Source organism: Polypterus senegalus, chromosome 4 (genome assembly GCF_016835505.1).
Source record: "Polypterus senegalus isolate Bchr_013 chromosome 4, ASM1683550v1, whole genome shotgun sequence".
NCBI lineage: Eukaryota > Metazoa > Chordata > Cladistia > Polypteriformes > Polypteridae > Polypterus > Polypterus senegalus.
In genome coordinates, this window is record NC_053157.1 from 118,953,570 (window position 1) to 118,976,782 (window position 23,213).

Genomic DNA, 23,213 nt, shown 5'->3' on the forward strand with positions numbered 1-23,213 from the left:
ATTTGGGTTTCTTTCCCTATCTGAAAGACATACAAGTTAAATTAACAGGCAAAACTTGATTTTCAACTTTATATTATGTCACCATCATAGAAGCCTTAAAAACTAAATTAACAGAATGTATAGCTACAGTATATGTAAAGGTTCTGCACAGCTTGAATTGGAGGACATTAAGGTTAACTAACAGTATGAGTACAGTTTAGTGTCATCAGCATGTTAGTGAAATGTAAAATGTCTCATAATTGTATGTAGCGTGAAACTGTACTGTAAGACTTTTCAGGTAAGAACAATGTTTTGAGGTACTCACTTGTATCGGTGCTACTGGGGCTTGAAACTGCAACTCACAGCAGTCCCTGCAGTGGTTCTGATTGGTCTTCTGCTGAGGGCACAGGGGCTGTTGGGTTCAAGGAGGCCAGCGCGGCATTTAAAAGGAGGCCAGTGAGACCAAGAAAAAGAAAAAAGTATTTTGTGGTTTGTGTCTGAAGTTCTGGTCGGATAGCTGTGCTTTCTCATTTTACATGAGGACTGTATGTGGATTTATGGCCATCCTATGAAGAAAGGACCCTGAACCCTTCCACACATCATCCCCAATTCAGGAACTACTGGTAGGACTATCTTTACATTCCCCTTCAACGTGCGAGTCTCTGGACTATTTACCTTCATCTTTACTGTTGCCATTTTTTTCATGGACTTTACTATTTGTGGTTTGTTGTATTTAATGTATAATCGTTGTAAAGGGAACTGGGTGGAATCGTTGTTTGAATATATTGTTGTTAATACAGTATATTCTTTATTTGCTGTTTTATTTTTGGTGGCTTTTTGTCTCTCTTTGTGAGTGTGTGAGGGTCAGGCCAAGGCTGGGTGCATCCCTGGAATCTCCACTAAGATAATAAATAAATCAGAGTCTCTTCAACGGTGTGAATCTTACTAGCACCAGACCATGGAGTCAGAGAGTGGAGATGTGTTGCATATTGATTAGCCCATACTGTATAAGAACAGTAAGAATTTCACTTTACTCTTTCTCTTTACAAGTGACAATAATGACCCTATAAACATACAATGACGCTAACAAATTGTCCCAGCAGAAGACTAGGTTTGAGTATGAGGTTGCTATTTCACAGATCTTGCATTCCTCCCAGGTTGTGTGTCTGGTGCTTCTATAACTGGATTCAGAAAATAAATGACACAGTGCATACAATATTGCATCATCTAGTTTCCTAGCTTTTTAATCAAATTTTTATTTCCTCCATCTCCCACTTTGGCACTAATACATTTAAGGCCAGCTGATGTCATAAGACTGTAATTGAAATACAGATCATGAACACGAGGAAAATGTCCAGTCTCATAAAAAAGTGGAATAACTGATACAGGAATAGAACCAGATCACAGGAGCCAAACACTGCACCACCATGTGCAAAAACAATACAAATGAAGAGACTTTAGATTTTTTTAATGAGTTTAACTGATGTACTTGTAGCATTGTTTACCTCCAACTTAGCCTCTATCAGTATGGCTTAACATAAAAAAGTAAATTCCACAGTAAACTATTTTCTGTGCATCTGTTATACAGCATACAGCTACCGCAATGCTTTATCTGAGGGCTAGCAGATGTGCGACTCTTGTATTTAACAAAATACATCTGGTAATAAATATACCAGGATTATTTCTAACTTGCTGCAGGGAAATGACCGTGGCAAGTATGCTATATGTGTGCTTAAATAAGGCAATGCTGAAAAGCAAAATAAATAAATAAATAAATAAATAAAGCATGCAACTGTTAGCAATGTACATTTCTGGTTAATTGTAAGCGATAGATATGCAAGGCATTAAAAGTTGGCTTAATGTAGACCTTTTGAAACACTTAAAATTGTTAAAAGATGTTTCATTTTGGATATGGAAGAAAAAAGTAAATGGCTTAATTAAAAGAAGAATTTTAGACTCCTTATGACTGCAGAATATATCGGCAGATGTCCTGTACAGTAGTCTATTCATGTAACTAAGAAATAAAATGGTGATTGTGGGATTACAAACATTAAATCCAAAATCTCTTTAATGTTTTCATTTCTGTTAACTTAAAAGAATACTTGCTCATGGGGCTTTCACATGTATTGTATTATATTCTTTATTAGTATCATTCATTTTCTGTCCAAACAGGGTCATGGAGAGTTGAAGCCTATCACAGCAGTAATGGTTGCAAAGCAGGAGCCAACAGTGAACACGGTTCTGCTCCACTGAAGGGTACACCCATCCTCCATCTCTTAAGAGCATGTGTTTCAGTTGCAAGATGAAACTGAAGTGTCTGAAAAATATCTCAAGTGCGCTGTCGGAGCATTTAAGCACCACAATGGGATCACCCCAGCTGGGAACCAAACTGATCCTAGTGCTATGAGGCAGGAATGCAATCTGCTGCATCACCATGCTGCTATGTAATGTTACCTTTTAATGGCTACATGCTCTGCAGAGGGAGACGAGAGGAATTAGGATGTACGAAAATACATGTGTGCAGCACTCTTACAACTATATCACTATAATATGCTTCGCTATGAATTATATACCTTTATTGTATTGACCGATTATTACATGTTCTGTTTGAAACATTTTGCATGTAAAGAGCTATTTACTTATAACTTGGTGTTACTTCATACTTATTGGCATTTATTGCTTTTTATTGTGATTACTTAGTTTATGTCTTTGTGACTGCAGTATCTTTCTGCCACGTGCTGCACAAATATTTACATTGTGGAATAAGGAATGTACTGAACTGAATAAGCTGATTTGGCGGCACAGTGGATAGCTCTGCAGCTTTATGGATTCAGCACCTTGAGTTTGAATTCCACATCTGGTCATTGTTTGTGTGGAGTCTGCCCATTTGCCCCATGTTCATGTGGGTTTTCCTCAGTGTACTCAACAAAGATCTGTCTTTCAAGTACGGTATGTTGGCAACTCCAGTTCGATTCTGTGTGAGTTTCAGCGTGAGTGCATGCAAGAGTGAACACTGTAATTAACTGGCAATCTGACCAAAGCTTATTTCTGTCTTAAGTGCAGAGGTGCTGAATATTCTCCGGACCTTACAATTCTGAATTGGTTTAAGCAGATTTGAGAATGTTTGGTATATTATGAACTTAATTCTTTTGGTGAAAGGACATTCTCAGTAAGATTCCATGATGTGTGTTATTTAGTTGTATATCTATGAAGTCTCATTTTGATATAAATTAGTCAAGATTTTACATTTAGATGGCTAGCTATCATTTGCAAATAATAAAAATTTCAATAAACTAACCGACAACAGGCAGTATCCAACAATAAACTGTCAGAAATAAAAACATTCAATCCCATATTTAACATGGCTGTCCTACAACGATACAACTAAAAGAAACTATAAATATTTTGATGTTAGTGAATAAAGCTTAGGTAGCACATTGGTCAGCACTTTTAGCTTACTCCTTTAGGGACCGGGCCTATCTTTGTAGAGTTCTTCCCATGCAGTCTGATGGTACTCTTATATTACCAAAACATGCACATTGTATTCTGATTGGTTACTTTAGGTTGTGCCAGTGAGTATGAGCATGTTCTGAGGTGGGTTCAGCTTGATACCAATACTACTGAAAATGGCCCTACATGGAATAAGTAAAGAAAGATGAATAGGTAAAAGCAATTACACTTTAAATGTTGCTGTTCAACTGCGATGGGATGGCACCCTGCCTGGGGTTTTTTTTCCTGCCTTGCCTGGCTGGGATTGGCTCCTGAAGACCTCTGTGACCCTGTAGTTAGGATATAGCGGGTCAGATAACGGATGGATGTTGATGTTCAATATTTTATATTTACATTAATTTGCTTTGAAGATGTTTTCATTGAAAGCAACATACAAAAGAGGTCAATGTAATTGAGGAAACATCAGTTTGTGAGACTGCTGAGGAATAAGTGTCACTTGAAAAGATTACAAGATTAACCACCACAATACAAGAGAGTTACACATCCTTGGTTATAAAAACTTAACAAAGCCATTATCAATTATACAGAAATTCACTGAACAAAAGTCTTGAAACACTTCCTAAACACACAGGGAGCCAGTAATTTTAATGGCTCATTTCACCAGCAAGAAGCTACAAATGAAGAGTCTGAAATGAGATTTGATGGCATACATCACCTGATGCTGTTCATCAGCAGACCTGAGTGGGCGAGAAGGAGCACAGAACCTCACAAGTGTCTCCATATACATACATTAGGTGATGAACCATTGAATACTCTCTAGGCAAGCATCAAGGATTTGAAGTTAATACATGCTGCTATAAGGATCCAATGTCGTGATCTGAAAAGTGGAGTGATATGAGCCACCCTCCGTTGGCTGAATACCAGATGTGCTGCTACATCTTGAATTATCTGCAATGGCTGGGTATCATCACATGGTGGCACTCCTGCCAGGAGAGTTCAGAAGTGACACTGTGTTTAGTATGACTGCATTGTAGCTCAAGAGTACTGACCTGGAGGCTTTACTAGGACACTCCAGTTTTCTTTTCATGTACCAAAAATATGTGATGACAATTGTCACTTGGCCCTGTATGACAGAATAGGTTGGTATTTGCAATTTCTTCCAGTGGATAAAACTTGCACCCAATGAATCTACACTGAATTAAGGTAAGCTTGATAAGTTCTGTCTTTTAATTATTTAGTAAAAGTTTTATCATCTTGTTGCTTTACAATGATGTTGCTTACTAATGAAAACATACTGGGAAGAAATGCACAGCAGCACCTAAAACAGATATCAAGCACTAAATAACTACTGTATGTAATGTTAAATGAGTGTATTTTATTTTTATTTTTTTAGCCTGACTCTCCCACATATTGAAGTTAAATACTTTATCAAGGTTCCAAAGTAAAAATGGTATTTTACTGATGGCAATCATTATTGCATTTATTATGAAGGAATGCTTTTGGACAAAGAAATAAAAAGAGAATATTGAGGAAAATCACCTAAACACAATGAGAAGAAGCTCAAGTTTGGCGAAGAAACATTCCACTATTCTAACCCTTATAAGATCCTTACAAAACAATTAAGTGACATAGAAGAAGCATTCTATAAGATGTTTACAAGTAATTTGTGGCAAATAAGATTTGGAAATGTGCATATTCTCTTCTTTAACAGATTTATTATCAACTAGATATCTGTCAAAATGGAGCAAAACTGTTATATGAAAAATCACTTCATGAAAAAAAATATATCCTTCTAAAAATCTGGTATTTCTTACAAGGTAAGCAGTAAAACAGTCAAGAGGAAGCAAAAATGTGCTATGGAAAATTATATTTTCCAATAAAATCTGTCTTTGCTCACAGTATTATTCCAATTAATTTTTATACTATCTCAGCAGCAGCTCTGTGCCTTTAGGAAGAGTGCCAGTTTAACATATGCACACCATGAGCAGAGACACTTGCTGCATTCAAGTTTGCTGACCTTAATCTTCAAAGACTAAGTCCTGGTCATTACTGTTAATGAGCTAATGAAATTATTAACCAATGCCATATTTCTAAATTAGGGAAGAGCAATACTTGGGATAAGAGGCATGGTGCTCCAGTGGTTAGGACTGCTGTCTCATAGATCGACCATACTCATTTCAGATACAATGCTCCTGTCTACAGTGAAGATTGAACTTTCTCCCTACATCTGTTTTATGCTCTACATACATAAAGATGTACTGGTTAGGTTAACTGTCAGTTAATAATTGCCCAGCATCAGCGTGGTTGTGTGCTTGAATACATCTAAGGACAAACTGATGTCAGTAGAGCCATAGATCTTTCTCATCTCAATGAACATATGTAAAAAAAGGACTGCACTTCACAATCCCAAATTACTGCAAAGGAACCTCATAGTGGCTGAACTGGCACAAATATACAACAGCAGTGCGCGTGGCAAAACATTCTAGTCATGGCACTGTGGAGATGTACTAGCAGTGTCTCCCAACACCACAGAGGTAGTGTGTGTCAGGTCAGCTCCATGCTACCAGTTGCATCCCGGGCACCTCTTGAACCCACTACCACCAATAAAATACCCAAGGAATTAGTCAGCAGATGAGGACACACACAGAACAAGGGGTACGGGCAAAATTGTTCCAGTGATTTTAATTAAAACAATCAAAAATGAAAAACAGTGTTCAATAAGTGCGGTTTTCCAAACAGTCAATAAATAAATAATCCATAAAAACAAGGTGAAAGTGAAGGTTAAAATCCTATAAATATCTATTAAAACTAGAGGTTAAAACCAGAGACAGCCCACTGTTCCTCACATGCCCCAATGCAGCCTTCTAAATGCCAAAGTCTCCTCAGCTTACCCTGCTTGGGTAAGTCAACCATCACATCTAGGCTTCGTTCCCTGCCACCCTTCCATCAGCTTGTGCAGGGAAACCTGCTGAGCCAAACACGTCTCTCCCACCACGAACACTGCCTTTGTGGGAGATGCTGTCAATCAGGCCACTCCTGATCCCTGGCATTCATTCCACAGGATCGCCCTTCCTTGAGCCTCTTGCTCCTTGCCCTGTGGTTCCGCTCTCAACCACCAGCCTCTACGTTATACCATATGTGTCCTCCATCTCTCTCTCTCTCTCCTGTCTCAGTTCACATTTTTTCTTAACACTACTTTTAACCTCCATCCTTTCTTCCTTCACTCACTTGATTTCTCGCTAGCCACTCTGTTTTCTTCCTGTTGTCCCTTTCTTCTGTTTCTCCAGAGGTTGTTTTTTTTTTGCTCCCCTTTTTCATGCTGACTTTCCCTTATTTCCCTCTGTGGGCGTCACATCTCAATCATGCACCGCAGGAAACCGATGAAGCAATCGAGACAGACTGCACCTTCATGTGCAGGCGTGTCTCACCCCAGTTACTCCATCAATTGCTCACAGCTGTATGAGCATGGACATCCACAGAAAGCAAGCCAGCCAATTAATTATTTCACTTTATTATATTAAAAAAGATTTCTGTCTTGTCCACGTTACTCAGCCTTGACCACCCCCTTCCACACCGCTTGCCACACCATTATTCCTACTGCTCACATCCTCTCTATGACCCAGTGACATTCTCTAGTGGTAACTTGCCCCTCAACATGGTCAGTTACAATGGCAAGGAAGAAAAGCAAATTATCTATTCAAGAATGTTGAATTTTTAATCATGATATACAAAGAGCGGCAAGAGCTGATAATGAATAAAAAAAAAAAAGACAATGAAAAAAAAAGAGCTGCATATAATAAAAACCAAGAACAAAGACAGCCATCTAATAAATGAAAAAGAGAAAATGTCCCAAACAACATGCGACCAGAAATGCAAAAAAGCAACATTTATAGAATGTAAGTTAGAGGATAAAGTAATTCATATTGTTTTTGATGAGGCTGTAATGTGATTTACTTTTACTTATGTGCTTTTACTTTTTACTATGTTTTACTATTCATTGGTATTTAAAATAGACAGTTGTAGTAAAATACTCAAGTAACTGATTTTCTGTATATAATAACTAAGGACCAAACCGTCTTCCTCCCATGCCCTGCATACTCTTCTGTATACCATCTCTTTAAATACAATCACTTTCCCTAATGGAGGAGTGTCCCAACACCCTTCGAGCGGCTCAGCTGTAAGATAGCCACTCCTGGAGGCTGGTAAGGGAAGTAAACAGGGGTGGAGTCCCTTAGTATGTAATAAAAATCTGCCACCTTTTCCAAGCTGTGGACCTGCTATATCACATGGTGCTATATAGCTGGTCTGTTAAAGTACAGTGAATTTGGGTAGACAAGAATTTTGTTATGTCGCCTGACTTTGACTTTGACAAACAACAGAATAGCATTTCTCTCAGACTCAGTCACTACACCAGCTGTGGTGCCTGAAGTGGGCATTCCTAAGCATGGTGGCTTCCCTATTTGAATGGTTGATGTATTTATATATGGGACCCCAACACAAATAATTTTGTACTGTTTTGTATCTATGGCTTACATTATCTGATTTTTTTCCACTTGCATTTTGCAGTAACCCTTAAAAGTGGAAAACTGGCTTAACTTTTGACAGTTGATAGAAACAAAATAATTCATTTTCACTGTTAATATATTTATAAAAAAAGCCAACCATGTAGAGTCAAGCTGCATTGGGGCAGGGTTGAGTGACTGCCTCAGCAATAGGCTCATGTGGAGCTTTCCACAATCCAAAATGAAACACATATTTCCTAATATTTTGCAAGTGAATAGGAGTTTGGATCTAATCCAAATATAAGAAGCAGTTGTACTGTATTCATTGGAAATGATGGCATAAACTGTAGGGGAAGACAGATTGGATTATTCACGATATTGGATAAATAAAATTATTTAAGCAAGGGCATATACATTGACAAAAAATGAAATTACAACATCAAATTAGGCATTCCAAAATTAATAGATCATCACATACCTGTATTTAGCACACTATCTGTTAAAAACATTAGTCTTTATAAGGTTTCGAATTACTGGCATGAATGAGTTGTGCCATCTCTTTCCAAAATGTTATAGATAGCTTTGGATGGAAAGCTTTGATTGGGCTATCCCTGTGAATAGGAATTTCAGACCACACAATAACAACTGCAGAAATCTGACCTGCACTATCATTAAAAGTGTCTCAAGAGAGTGACCTACAGCACAATAATCTCCATCTCTCTCTATCATCTGAGCATTGTCAGTAATGTGTTGTCTGAATTGAGAAATACTGCACTGTGTGACACAGTCGTTCTGATTTGTTTTAAGTGCAGATTCTTATTTCTGTTTGCTACTGAAGGAATGGATGGGTAATGTCAAGTTTAAAGAAGGCTTCAAAAAGGGGCTATTCCAGAAAAAAAACATTTCTTATTAATGTCTGCTGTAATAGGTTGGAGAGCTGTAATATAATACGCATAACATAACAGAGACATTGGCAGAAAAAAGGGCTTAGAGGCAATATTGCAGTCCATTCCCTCCACGATGCGTTGGCCACAAACAGCTTTGCCTCCAGCCCATTTTCACCACAATGTGCTAAGAGAAGTGTCTACAGCCATCAGACTGTTCAATACCTCCTTTATTATTTCCACCTTGTTGGTAATTAAAGACACATTGGGATAGGTGCAGTAATTCTTTAGGGACACTACACATTAAATGTGTATTGGATATATTGTGTGGTAATTCTGGGTCTTGCACCTGTGTATTGGCTGGCATTTTGTTTATACTTTTTTGCACTATGTTCTATGTTTTTGGAGAAAAGGAATTCTCCTTTATAGTTCAATAACATGCTGCCTAACTGTAAATGCCACTTAGTTATCATAAAGACCATCGTGTCATTTGAACATTATCTGCATGGGGTGATCAACAATTTTTTCATTCATTAATACCACTTAGATTAAAGTTTGTTTTTGCAAGTTTAGAATATGGTCACACACTACTACCCATTACTAAGGTAGTTTTTCAGAATTTTACAACTGTTAAGTGGCCTGCCAGGTCCCCTGATCTGAATCCAATTGAACACATATGAGTCATTGTTGGAAGACAGCTGGATTCTGACTCTCATCTAGCCACAAATATGGCTAAACTGACCACAAACATCAAAAAAGTGTAGAATGACATCCCACAGAAAAGTATCCAAACCATCATCACAATGCTATATAGCAAGTCCTAGTACACATTTCAGCTAACCATTTACTATATGTACTGTGTATAAATATACATGCAGACACATACACACACACACACACACACCTGCGCACACACAGACACAGGCACACACACACAAACACATAAAGTGTACAGCAGATAATCACTTTAAATGGGGCAACATTTCATCACAGGGACCACTCAGGCACACACCCACATACAATATATATGTAATTATTATAAGGTGAACAAAAAGCAATATTCCTTTATGTATGAATAGAAATCCCTGATTGGCAGGGGTTAGCTTTAGACATTCATATTTAGGAAAGAATCACTGACCCTGAAAATATTCATTCAAGCATGAATATTAATATCAATAAATTCTACATTTGCATTTTAACTTTACGTGACACAGTTTGCAAAGAAAAAATACACAAGAACTTGGATAACTAGAGTGACAAGATCTTTCCCAAGTCACTGCTACGTATAATTTAAAAATGCAATCAAATATTTCGTGTTTAATATTTGTAATTAATTTACATCACTTTGCAGAGATCTGTTTTCATTTTGACTTTAAAGAATATTTCTCTTCTGATCAATGATCAAAGCCAAATTAAATCCACTGTTATTCAATGTACTGTAAAAACTTCCAAAGGGGTGAATACAGTACTTTTTATAGCACTGTAAATAATAAATACATATATAATATCATGCATGTGCATCTGAGGGCCACCTTGCCACCTCTGAGCAGGTATACAGTACCACCCCAATGTGTGAAGCGGCGCTGTCACTGTCTTATCGCTTCCCTCCACAGTTCAGAGAAGACAGCCCAGGAGACATATTGACCACGACCCGTTCTCTCCTATAAGTCCCACCCCTTCCATTCTGAAGCTTATAAAAAGGCCCATCCCAGGAAAGAAGTGCCTGACTTGCGAATCAAGCTTTGAGCAGGATGGGGGTCCTGGTTAGACTTAACAAGGAAGCAATGTTGCTTAAGCACCTGATTTATATGTGTCTGTTTAGTTCTTTGTCTTTTGTTATTATTAGCTCGACACACAATTGAATGGGTAGGCCCAACTGGATAGAAGTAAGCATATGAACATAAATATGTTTTCAGTAGGATTCAAGCACCTTTAAGCTGCCAGGGAGCCCAAAAGAAACATTATTTTCATTTGATAGGAAAAGGAAATAGATAATTCCTTGTCAAAAAGAAACAACTGTAGGAGAAAATTTAAAAAGAGAATAAAATATGAGATACTAAACCAGAAAACACCAGGTGTGTCGTTCCAAAAATATATATAAAAAATAGACCACTGGATCCCATCGAACAGCTATGACAATGGGATTTAAACAGAAGACCTATAGTTGAGGTCTTATCTTGATCGTGCTGTAAGCTGAGTAAAATAAATATCTGTGTGAATGATTTTTTTAAGCAACTACATACTCATTTTTAAGGATAAACATGTTTTGACATTTTCTGGGCATTCTGTTATATATACCTTCACAATGTCAGCTTTCTGGTGCAGAAATACAATATGTCATATACCTCACTGCTGTAAGAATTTGGATAAGATGCAGAATGTGTTTTCCTGCCAAAGCAATGAATACACTATTCAACGGAGACCTCTCTTCTGTCAAATGAAACTGCCAGCCAATAAACATGGCTCCAAATTTCCCTATTAAAAATTTCTATGATTGTGGACAAAAGATGACCATATTGGCAAATGCATGAATAATTTTCCTGGCTATTAGGAGTATTGGAAAAAGACTATTTGACCTCCAATATATAAAATAGAAGAGAAAGCATATACAGTATTATTTTTCCTCATTAATAAGCCTTTCATTCCTACTGCAATTAGAACAGAAGGCCTGTTTTCAAAAAACTACAAAAATTACTATTAAGACATCCAAATTATTTATAGTCGGTCTATAAGTTATACTAGACAGCCTCATAAACTTCAATGATTTTAATCTAAAAAATTCCCCCTAAAAATTTCACACTTATTGCATATGATTTATAATAAGCCCCACATGTCCTCACAAGAAAGGTGTGGTGGTGCAGCAATTTCTTGGATTGGGGTTGCTTTCTGTCAGAATTTTCCAAGAAGGTTCAGTGTTGTTTCTGCAGTGTAAAGGCATATTGTCAGGTTGATTGGGTAGTCTAACATGGCCATTACGCTTAACCCTTACAGTGTCTTCAAATGCTTTGCTTTATGAGTTTTTTTTTGACCAAATTCCAACCTGCTCCTTTTCAGGTGCTCTAGAAATTAGATTTTATTCCCCAAACCTATTTCATATTGATTGACCATCCTGTAGTGATTACAATTTATAGAACAGACGACATTTAGTATGTTTTTAGTATGTTTTTTTTTTGTTGAGAAACAAAATCAATTAATCAATTTTGGAGAGTAAAAACTTTTAAAGTATACAGTGGGTCAGAACTGACTCAAGATATATAACAAGGTAAAAAGTTTTTAGAGGCTGTATACATTATGGGATTTGATTTATTGTTTGTTAATTGGGTGAAACATAGGTAAATACACAAAGTTTCATCCTGAAAAGCTGATACTTTAGGTGCTTTTACTAATTCTGATCACAAAACCAGTTCATTTTTACCTGAAGATATTTTAAGGGTTTAAGTATGCCCTAAATAAGAGGCATCATGCCCAGGGCTGGTTTAGGCCTTGTACTTTTTGTTCTTAGGATACAATCAAAGGCACTCTTTTGCCTCTTGCAACAACAACAAATATTGTATTTGTTGCTTTCAGTTGCCACTAGGGATAAATTGTTTTATTGCTTTATACAGCACGTTTACAACTTGACATGATCAAACATGGGATGGTCTCACAGGTCTAGAGTTCTGGATCCAAATCTTAGCGTGGTCACTGCCTGTGTGGAGTTTATAATTTCATTCTTCATTAATTCTATGGGTACCCTGTTTTTCTTCCTACATCAGAAAGATGTGTGTTAGGTTAATCAATGGCCCTAAATTGACCCAGTACAAGTGGATGTGACTGTGCACTGTAAGAGATTGGGTTTATATCCAGAGTTTAATTCTTTAAATCTGATATTGTAGGCAACTGCATAAAGCTGGTTCAAAAATGGGTGGACTATTGATCAGATATGCCAGTACTAATACAAGGTAAAGACTCCATGTCATTCTCCACTTGTAGAAACAACACTTGCAGTTTGCAGGGCCTACAGTGCTTTTCAGGAATAAAATACAGAATTTACAAAATATTAATTTATTAATATAAATATTAATTTATTATATTTTAATTTATTATATTTGTCTGTGTATTTTTTTTAATTTTCTGAACACTGAAAATCACAAAAGAGAAGCTTTGAAATCTAATTTTACAGCAGTTTATGTTCCAACAAGATTAAATCTGCCTTGGTGCATTTTAAAATTTACCTTTACTGATTCAGGAACTTTAACAGGAATTGATATGATTGAATGGACATGAACATGCATTCGAATTTAGGAATTTAAATTTTTAATTTACAAATGAAGTCCATGAATAAGCAGAATAGCAGTAGGGCTGCGTATGAAATGATGAGAAATGTATAAAATTGTGAGATAAACCTTTAGAAAATTGGTATTTTTTATCAAATGTGAACATGTGGAAATCAGACCTTGCTTCAATGATATTAACAGATTAAACACAACTAATCTAACAAATACAGAAAAATTTCACTTTACAATCATTCATTCTAAACAGATTCAATTTCATGTAAGTGAAAGAATAGTACACCTTCTCCACAATCATTAAGAGTAGCTTAAAGGGTACAATTTTACATGAAGATAAGAAGCTTGACCCAGTTACTCATATACATGAGTGGTAAAACAACATCAAATGGAGTAGAGCCTTGCAAGGCCTTCCAGAGCCTCGTAATGACATGTATCACACAATTCCAGCACTCTCGCCAACAACAGCAATAAACCATCACAACAACCATCTAAAAAGCGTGATCTAAATACATTGATGTTAAATGCATCAAGTCGAGAAACAAATATTCCCAACCTCCTGAGATTCCAGAACAAAGCTCCAACCAGATGAAGAAAAGTGCACAAAAATAAAGAACTTAGGGTAAATCATGACAGCTACATTGTCAATGGAAATCAGTCTACAGATACCCACACAGAAGACAGCCCAATTAAGAAAGAAAATATGATCCAAGCATGATTGAGGCACTCTATGCACAACAAATATTCATACAGTAATATATAGTATACAGTATCTGTCTCTCTCTCTCTCTTTCTCTCTCTATATATTGTGGTGAGTGGCTAGATGTGGTACCCAGCCGGGATGCCCAGAAGGACCGGAGGAGGGATTGTGCCTCCTCCAGACCACGAGTGGGCGGCCGCCCTGGTGGCTATGGGGACCACGGGAAAGGAGCATGGAAGCTCAACCTTATAGGGGCCCGTGATCATCGCCAGGGGGCACTCAGATGCCTGAGGAGCCCTGGCCCTCAGCACTTCCGCTACACCCGGAAGTGCTAGGGGGAAGAAGACCAGGGATACCTGGAGTGCTTCCGGGTGCACAGCCGGCACTTCCGCCACACCTGGGAGGGCCGGTGGAAGGTTATCAAGAGGCACCTGGAGCACGTCTGGGTGAACATAAAAGGGGCCACCTCCCTCCATTCGATAGTTGGAGTCAGGAGGAAGAGGACAGAGCTCAGAGGAGTGGAGGCGGACCAGAAGAGAGGCATTTTGTAATGGCCTGTACTTGAGGGTGATTGGTGCTGGGGCACTGGGTTGTGCGTGGTATTCATTGTGTAAATATAGCGTGTGTGGTGACTTTAACAATGACTGTCTGTATGTGTCCAGGCTGTTCCCCACTATATATATACAGTATGTATATAGTGACCTGACAGGGCGGCCCACGCTACCCTAAATGTTTCCCACAATTCAACCACAGTTACAAGCAGAATAAGAAAAGCACACAGCACTTTGTCTTCTTTTCTTTCCTTCACTCTCCTTCTGCTTCCTCCCTCCTTCAGCAAGATTAGTTTTCTCCCTCCCCAATATAGCTGCCAGGAATGGCCCGGTAGCATGGTCTGCAAGCACTTCCCAGTAAGGCAGAAGCCCAATGAAGTAGGGCTCCGCAGCTCTTGCAGCAACCTCTGGTACCATCCATCGAACCCTGCAGGGCTGGGTAGCAAGACTCCTTCAATGAAGTCCTGAGGGAATCCGTGGCACTGCTGCAACCTAGGGAGTCTGCCATCTAGTATTCCAGGGGAGGTAATGCCCTGTGCCTGTTCTCTCCCCTGGTCCTTCTGTTACAGAGGTGTCTATATATATATATATATATATATATATATATATATATATATATATATATATATATATATAATACAAAGGGGTTCTGCAAAAATTCAAGATGTAGATATTTCAGATTCAGTAATTGTCAGTATAGTCTCCCTGCTTCTCAATAAGTAGTAGTAGTAGTAGCCCTTCACAGACAAGAGGTCACAGAGCGCTGAACAGCAAATACAGAATAAATACAAACAGTTGAAGGAAAAACATAAACAAAAGCAGTAAAAAAAATCAATAAATAAACAAACTGGAACTATTTAGCACTAATTAAAAGCTTGTTTAAAAGAAATGTTTTTAGTTGTTTTTAAAAGAATCAACAGACTCGACTCCACGCAGACAACAAGGCAGGCTGTTCCATAATCTTGGTGCCACAGACTGAAAGGCACGATCCCCACGGGTTTTAGCCGAGTCGTGGGACAACTAAAAGGCCCTGTTGACCAGATCTTAGAGTCCGGCAAGCTGTATGGCGTTGGAGCAGGCTGGTTAGGTACTCAGGAGCCTGTCCATGCAAAGCTCTGAAAGTGAGTACCAAAATTTTAAAATGAATTCTATAAAACACTGGGAGCCAGTGCAGTGTGTACAGAATGGGAGTGATATGATCACTCCGGCTAGCACGAGTTAGGAGCCTGGCAGCTGCATTTTGAACTAACTGGAGGCGTGACAGAGAGGACTTGCTCAAACCTGTAAAGAGAGCATTACAGTAATCAAGCCGTGAAGAAATAACAGAATGAACAAGCATCTCCAATTCTGATTTAGAAACAACATTTCTTAGTTTTGAAAGATTTCTTAAATGAAAGAAACACGAGCGGCTGACTGACCGTACATACTCATCAAGTGTCAGGGACTGGTCAAAAATAACCCCAAGGTTACGTAGACTCGACTTAATAACAGGAGAGACAGAAGATAATTTTAAACTGATCTCAGAATGAAGAACAGGAGGAGCAACAATTAGTACCTCAGTTTTTCCTGAATTCAACTGCAGGTAATTACTACTGAGCCAGTCGTTAACCTCAGACAGACAATCAACTAAAGTGACCAAAGTATTAATTTGGTTAGGCTTAAATGAAAAATAGAGCTGTATATCATCTGCATACAGATGATACGAGATGTCTTTGAAAGAGTTAAGAATCTGTGATAAGGGAAGAATATATAAAGAGAAAAGTACAGGTCCAAGAACCGATCCCTGTGGCACTCCACATGTCAAAGGAGCAGAGTCAGATGAAAAACCAGCCAGACCGACTGAGAAACTCCTATTTGACAAATAAGAGGATAACACACTTATACCAGTAATTAGCAAAGTTCTGAATGCCTATCCAAAAATGTTTTTTTGTTTTGGTTAAGTGAGAATTCAATTATTCGCTTTAGCATCATCCACAAATGAACAACACTTTAAAAATGAAAATGTGACTTCCTCCATTACTACAGTTGCATTGGTGAGAACATTAGCTCTACCTTCTTTTCGCTTCTTATTAGTGGTTGATGCTAACAGCTATCCCCAGTACCCTGATCTATTATACTTGTCTAGTCTTTTCTGATTAGCTTCATCCACATATATGTGGTCTTTAAAAATAAAGCATCAGTCCCATATTATGGAGTAAATTTCAGCTCATTTAACACAACCTGGAGCAAACTGATAAATGCATAGCTATGTCCACAACTCAATAGTAACCTGACCCTTACAGCAACTCAACGGCAGCATAGTAGTAATCCACCAGACTAAAGGCCAGCTACCTCACAAACATGGCTTAGAAGCATAAAAGTCTGGAAACGTCTTGAAGAACCTTTATATATATGTAAGATGAGAAATACAATTTAATAATCAAAATCTTGGCAAACATAACAACATATGAAATATTAAGGAAATAGTCTTGCCTGAATCCGTGCTTGTAACTATTAGAATGTATTTTTCCTTGGCCTCACGATCAAGACTCTTGATCAGACTGAGTTGTCCTCCTGGTGACAAGCTGAAGTCACCATCTTCATTTCCACTTATAAGGCTGTAGCTTAGCTGGCTATTCTGAGAAAGATCTTCATCATTTGCATGTACCTAGGAATAAAGGTGAAAATACAGCAACTGTAATCCTTTAAAAAATGGTAACGGATATAAATTAAATCTTCCAGAACCATTAAAGAACAGATTTATTTCAATTGAGTTATATGCTAAGCACAGCATTAAATAAACTAAGTGCAATTTTTCCTTGGAGTATATGGCAAGGAAGTCAAATTTTTTTGTAAAGGAAAAAGGCAGTGACAAATGTTCTCTCTCACAGTGCTCATTACACAGCACATTCAAAGCACTGCTGAGCTCTGCTACATAAGTAGGATGTCATATTGATAAACGGAAGTACTCTTGGGTGGCATGTGCAAAATGATCGGCCAAAATCCCAGATTGCCAGCTGGGTCTTGTTTTTATAGGCAAAGCAGGTAACAGTAGTAATTTTTTATCCACACTTGTCAAAAAGGAAATTTTATTCAGCTATTAATGAAATGGCTTTGTAGATTTAGGCTGACTAATTTTTTAGGTTTTTTGGATTGAAAGCCAAATGCTATAAGCAGCAGCTGTGTAAAGTGATTATAACTACTTAGTGTTGTTGTGGCTTGATATGCACCAACTTTCTTGCTATAATTTCCTTGTTAATTTAAATCTAACAAGACCTGTTTGTCATAATGTAAGAGGTACTGTGTTCACAGTGGTGCAGTTGGCATTAAATATCTTTGTTGAAATTGGGGTTTATTTGTGCACATAAATAAAAAAATGAAAAAATGCTATTATTTCATTATTTATTATCTCTCTCAATGTTTCTGGTCCATTTACATCATTTGGTATAGCTGTCTGTATTTAAGATGTTTTTGAGTGCAGCCATTCTTCAGTTTAAATCTGATTAATGGCTAAGGAGGAACATGCTTAAATGCACACTGTGGATTTGCTGTGCTCTTTAATGGTGCACTATATGTAAGTCATATACTTTTGTTCAGTAACATAGAAATGAATCCTTAAACAGAATTAAATTTATGCATTGTATAAATGTATTATTTACCTGTAAAACACTTAGAGGAAGATTTTTTAAATTTTCCTTCACATTCACTGTGTAGAAAGGCAGTTCAAACACAGGCACATAATCATTCTCATCCAGTAAAACTACGTCCACAATGGTGGTATCTGTCTTGGGGTTACTTCCACGGTCAGTTGCTTGAACCAGCAAAGAATATGAAGGTTGTTTCTCTCGATCCAGTGACTTTGCAACAGAAATGACCCCAGTAACAGTGTCTATCCTGAAATCGCCATTATTGTTCCCCCCAGTGATGGAAAATCGCACTTGCCCATTGACTCCTTCATCAGCATCAGTTGCAATTACCTGAACAAGGTCTGTGCCACTCAGTGTGCTCTCACTAATTTCAACCTTGTACATTCCCTGTGTAAAAACAGGGCTGTTGTCATTGACATCCAAAACAATTATGGTAACATCCATAGTTGAGGAAAGGGGTGGATCACCTTTATCTTTTGCAATAATAGTTACAGTATAGTTTGAAAACTGTTCTCTATCAAGTTCCCCTGTAAGTTTAACTTTCCCATTAATTGGTCCAATGCTAAACCTGCTTCCTAGAAAGCTGGGCAGAGAGTATTCAATGTAGCTGTTTGGACCACTGTCAGAGTCGAAGGCTTGGGCTGTAAAGACCTCAGTATCCACAGGCGTATTCTCTTGTATGTAGGTGATCTTCTGTGAAGTGAAGCTTGGTGGGCAGTCATTAACATCCAACAAAATAATGGACACTTGTGCAGAGCTAGTGAATCTTACTGTTGGGTGAAGAGCCATGTCATGAACTGTTACCACAAGGTTATAATACGACTGTGATTCCCGGTCCAGATTCTGCTTGGTCTTCAAAACTCCATTGTTGTCAATGCCAAATTGAGCAAGTGGATCTCCTGAAGTAATGCTGAAGGACATCTGAGAGTTCAGACCTAAAAAAGAAAGGTTGCAGGAAATTAAGGAAACATTTGAGAATATATTGTACACTAATATATGTAATGGTGAAAAAAATTATTCACACATTAGCCAATAGCTACAGACTAATTTACAACAACTACTCTGGAAAAAATGGCCAGTTACTTTACATGTCTACTGTACACTAAGCTATTACTCAGCTGTACAGTATGTGACAAAACGGTTAATGGTGTCTTAGACAAGGAGTGTCTTATGTGTGTGTTACAGAAAAGACAAAACAGTTGATTCATGTGTAGGGAAACTTTAATGTTCATTTGTAACATTTCAGTTAATTGCTATTCATTGAAATGTTTCTTAATTGAAAAGATGTATCAGTTCCTTAATTTTTTCAGGGGTTGTACTATGGAAGCGTGAATTATCATTAAAATGAAAGTACTTTTTTCTCCAATAGATCATATTCACTTTTATATTATTCACTTATATTTCATAATCACAATAGCATTCTTAGTATTTACAATTTGCAGTGAAAGAGTCCTGTAGACTCAACTGAATGAAAAATAAAACAAATATTTAAAAGTCATAAAATAATGTCATTGAGTAGCCTGAATCCTTACAAAGACAATGAGAAAGAACTAATATGATGTTAAAATTCATAACAGGCCCTGTACCTGTGCATGCAGAGGTCTTCACAGCCCAAAAGGAAGTAAAATTGAAGGCTCTACTTTGATCTCGCTTTACTCTTTTGACCCTGTTCATTTTGTATGAGTACCTGCTTAGTTTAACTAACTTTTAAAAGTGCAAATCAAAATAACCATACTCAAAAATGGCAAAAATTGTGCAAAAGAACAGTCAAAAGGAAAAGAAATAGACAACGAGAAGCACAATGTTTAATGAAATATGCCTGACATTTTTTGCTGTGCTTATAGGCCTGCTTTTTTATGGGTGTCATGAACTTCACCACAAGTGATGCCAAAAGACAAGAGACTAGGAAATCAGTTTATCGTGCGGTATGCTCACACACACACACACACATTTAATTCCTTTAAAGTCAAAAATCAGTTTTACAAATAAATCTTTTCAATGTGGGAGGAGACCTAAGTACTCTAAAAAGGCCCCTGCTTGCAAAGACAGAGTTTGCAAACCCAATAAAGACAATGACTGGGCCAGAAACTGATCCCAATTATGTGAAACTACATAGTGTTGGAACCATCTGTAATGTGCAGCGAACATAATAAATAATGGCTACTCTGTTATTTTTTCTTTATAGGGATTTGCATGTGCTAGTCAACGTGGAACATATCTCCACTCTCTGAACTTCTGTCTTCCGTACATGGAACGTCTTAAGAACACAATGTGCAATACTATGTACCATTAGGAGACACAATATGTGAGACACACAAACACATATACAGTATATTGTATATCCATCCATTTTACATACCTATTTTACCATAATCAGGGTTGCATTTAATCCTGCCTAGAAAACAACTGTTCAGATTTTGCAGCACAATTAATTATAATGGAAATACAATATCTAAGTGTATGACCTATGTGTATTGTTAATCTAACACAGTAGATCCATCTTAGTAAAAGGCAGTAACCCAATGCCTTTTGCATTTCAATGCTTTAAGGGCTTTTCAGGTAATGTGTGACCTTACTAAACTTATCATTCAATGTGCCATCATACCACCACTCTTATGCTATCAGTGATTAATGGAGTTCCAACTCAGGGACAAAAAGTTACCTTATCATGCATGTCTTTAGGATACAAAAGAAAACTGAAGAAACTTGGGAAAACCCTGAAACATGAATTTAAAATATATATCTTTAACTATCAAACATTAACTTTTCAACAAAACATTGTGTTTTAAAAATCTTCAGGCAAAGAATCTGCACTAAAGATAATCAAATATTTTCAAGGTACATTTTTTTTCAGGCAGCCAATGATCTTTTTCTGGCATCCAGGAAGCATAATTATTTGTTCAATTTGATAGTTCTGAACAACTTCTGTTATACAAATATTTTTATATTTTTTTTGTTATTTCCAATCAGGAATATTTCTATTTTTTGTGAATAAATCTTTTACCAAGTAACCTTAGATTTTCAACTTTAACAAATTCATTCATGCTTGACCACAAACATTAGTGTGACATGAAACACAAAGCTGCAGCATTTTATAACCTTCTACGACTAACATATGCAACATTCAGCCATTAGGTTCTGTTTAGTGGTTTAAGTTGCTGTTAAATACAGTAGACAGCTAAAGTTAAACACACTTGGCAAATAATTTTGTGTTTTGAAATACCCTGAAAAAATTACAAAAACATAAGTCAAATATTTACTTAGGTGATTCTTCAATTAATGCTACTTTATTTTATTGCAATTCTTAGCACTTGAACCTGCTTTCTGCACAAAATAAAATGAAAGATAGCCAAAAAAGCAACAATTCCAAGTTCATCCTTTCCCTGTTATTTAAAATATGTTGGTTTCCACAGAAAGAACTTCCCTAGCCTGTCACATTTATTCATTTTTTCCTATATTCATCTATAAATAACATATATGCTATATTTTTTACTTTTGTGCTGTTTTTCTCATTCAGTGCTAAGACCAATGGAAATTATTATAATAGCAAGAAAGAAGATCATTCAGCCCATGAAAATTATAAGAATAAAAACGACAAGCTGGCTAAGTCTGCATATGACACTAAACTAGGTAGATCAACTGATAATGTACAATCAACTAAATCATTACGGAGGGATCTCGACAGAAAACAGGCTTGGGTGGATTTGTAACAAATTAAATTCAATGCAAATTCAAGTATTACACATTGGAACTAAAAACGTTAGATTTGAACACATGACGTAAGGTTTGAAACTTGAAAGTACACCATAGAATAAAAAGTTCTAGGACAGGAGTCATTTTGGGCTCATCACTATCTACATCCATACTATGAAGCGATCAAGAAGGCTAATAGAATGATAAGTTACTATGTTTATCATGATGTGAAGAGTACAAATCAAAGGAGGTCGTGCTTAAGCAGTATAACGCACTGGTGTGGACTCACGTGGAGCTCTGCACAGTATATGGTTGTGGTCTCAATATTAAAAAAAAGGACATAGTTTCTGGAATTAGCCTAATTGCTCTCTTCTGAACTTTCTCCAGTGCTGCTGGGAGGTTTGAGTGCAAATTTTGAATAAATGCTAGAAAAGTTTCCTTCATGCAGGGAACAATAGATAAATGAAATAAGTTACCAAGTAATATATTAAAAAGGATAAAATCTGGAACATTCAAAACTCAGCATGAGATTTTAGGAACACTGGTGAACACCACTAGCAAACTATTTGGGTTAAATGGCCCATTCTCTTCAAAATTGCTTTACTAATCTAAAATACACTAAAACAAAACATTCTACAAAATGTAGTATTTTCTATAAAACAATTTGCTAGTAATATTTTAAAAATGCCTACTGAAAAGACAATAAAAATGAAAATTAAGCCTGTGTAATGCCAGGGTGTCAGTCCAGCATTGTGCTGTCAAGGAAATAAGGGTAAAGATGAGTAGGAAACAAGAAAGTAACAGGAGATGGTCCTAGTATGATCAATCTTATCAACAGGACCCTTGATAATAGTATGAAGGTGTTGGCATACTTTAGTAGTCCATCATACTATATGGGAACACAGAGTGGAACAGAAATATGGGCATGTCAGACAGCTAAGCTAAGAGTTACCTGACCCAAAAATAAATGTTGAGTAAAAATGACTATTCTTTAGGCACTTATTCTTAAAGAAGGACTAAGGTGTGCTGAAGGATGTGGGACTACCAGAGGAAGCTCTTGAATCAATTCACATGACTTTCATTGGGTGGTTTCAAGATGGAGTTTAAAGATACCTCTATGCCAGTATAACCTTGAACCTTGAGTTAGAGGGTCAGTTATACAAGGGATCTTTCTAGAAGGGAGGACGTGGGGCCAGAAGTATATAAGCTAGAAGTGAGAAGGAGATAATTTGTTGTATACTATAGATAGTTTTGCATTCATTTTTTAAAACATGAGGCAATGAAGGATTTTTTTACTTTACATTTTACTTTATGCTATATATTACTATTTATTCCTTCATTGTGTCCAATAAACTTTATATTTTTAATAAAAAACTGATTTGGGTCTTCTGTTCTTAGAAGGTAAAGCCTACAGAGGTGCCCATCATAGCTACTTTAAAAAGAATTAGAAGAGTTAAATGTGTTTTAAAGAAAATAGCATTTTCCTAAACCTTATTTCACATAAAAGATCATCAAAATGACAATTGTTTTTGAATAAACATTGCATGGCTAATATGGTAA

The 23,213-nt window shown here is 37.0% G+C and overlaps 1 protein-coding gene across 2 annotated transcripts in view; it reads right to left on the reverse strand.

Annotated features, from left to right (window-relative positions):
- LOC120527614 (protocadherin Fat 4) overlaps nucleotides 1-23,213 on the reverse strand; it is a 244,285-nt gene that overhangs the window by 65,622 nt on the left and 155,450 nt on the right. For both annotated transcript variants that reach the window (XM_039751216.1, XM_039751217.1), the window contains exons 5-6: nucleotides 17,973-18,895; nucleotides 16,807-16,981 (exon numbers count right to left, since the gene is read on the reverse strand). In XM_039751216.1, coding sequence (XP_039607150.1) covers nucleotides 16,807-16,981; nucleotides 17,973-18,895 — 1,098 coding nt within the window. The remainder of the gene's footprint in view (nucleotides 1-16,806; nucleotides 16,982-17,972; nucleotides 18,896-23,213) is intronic.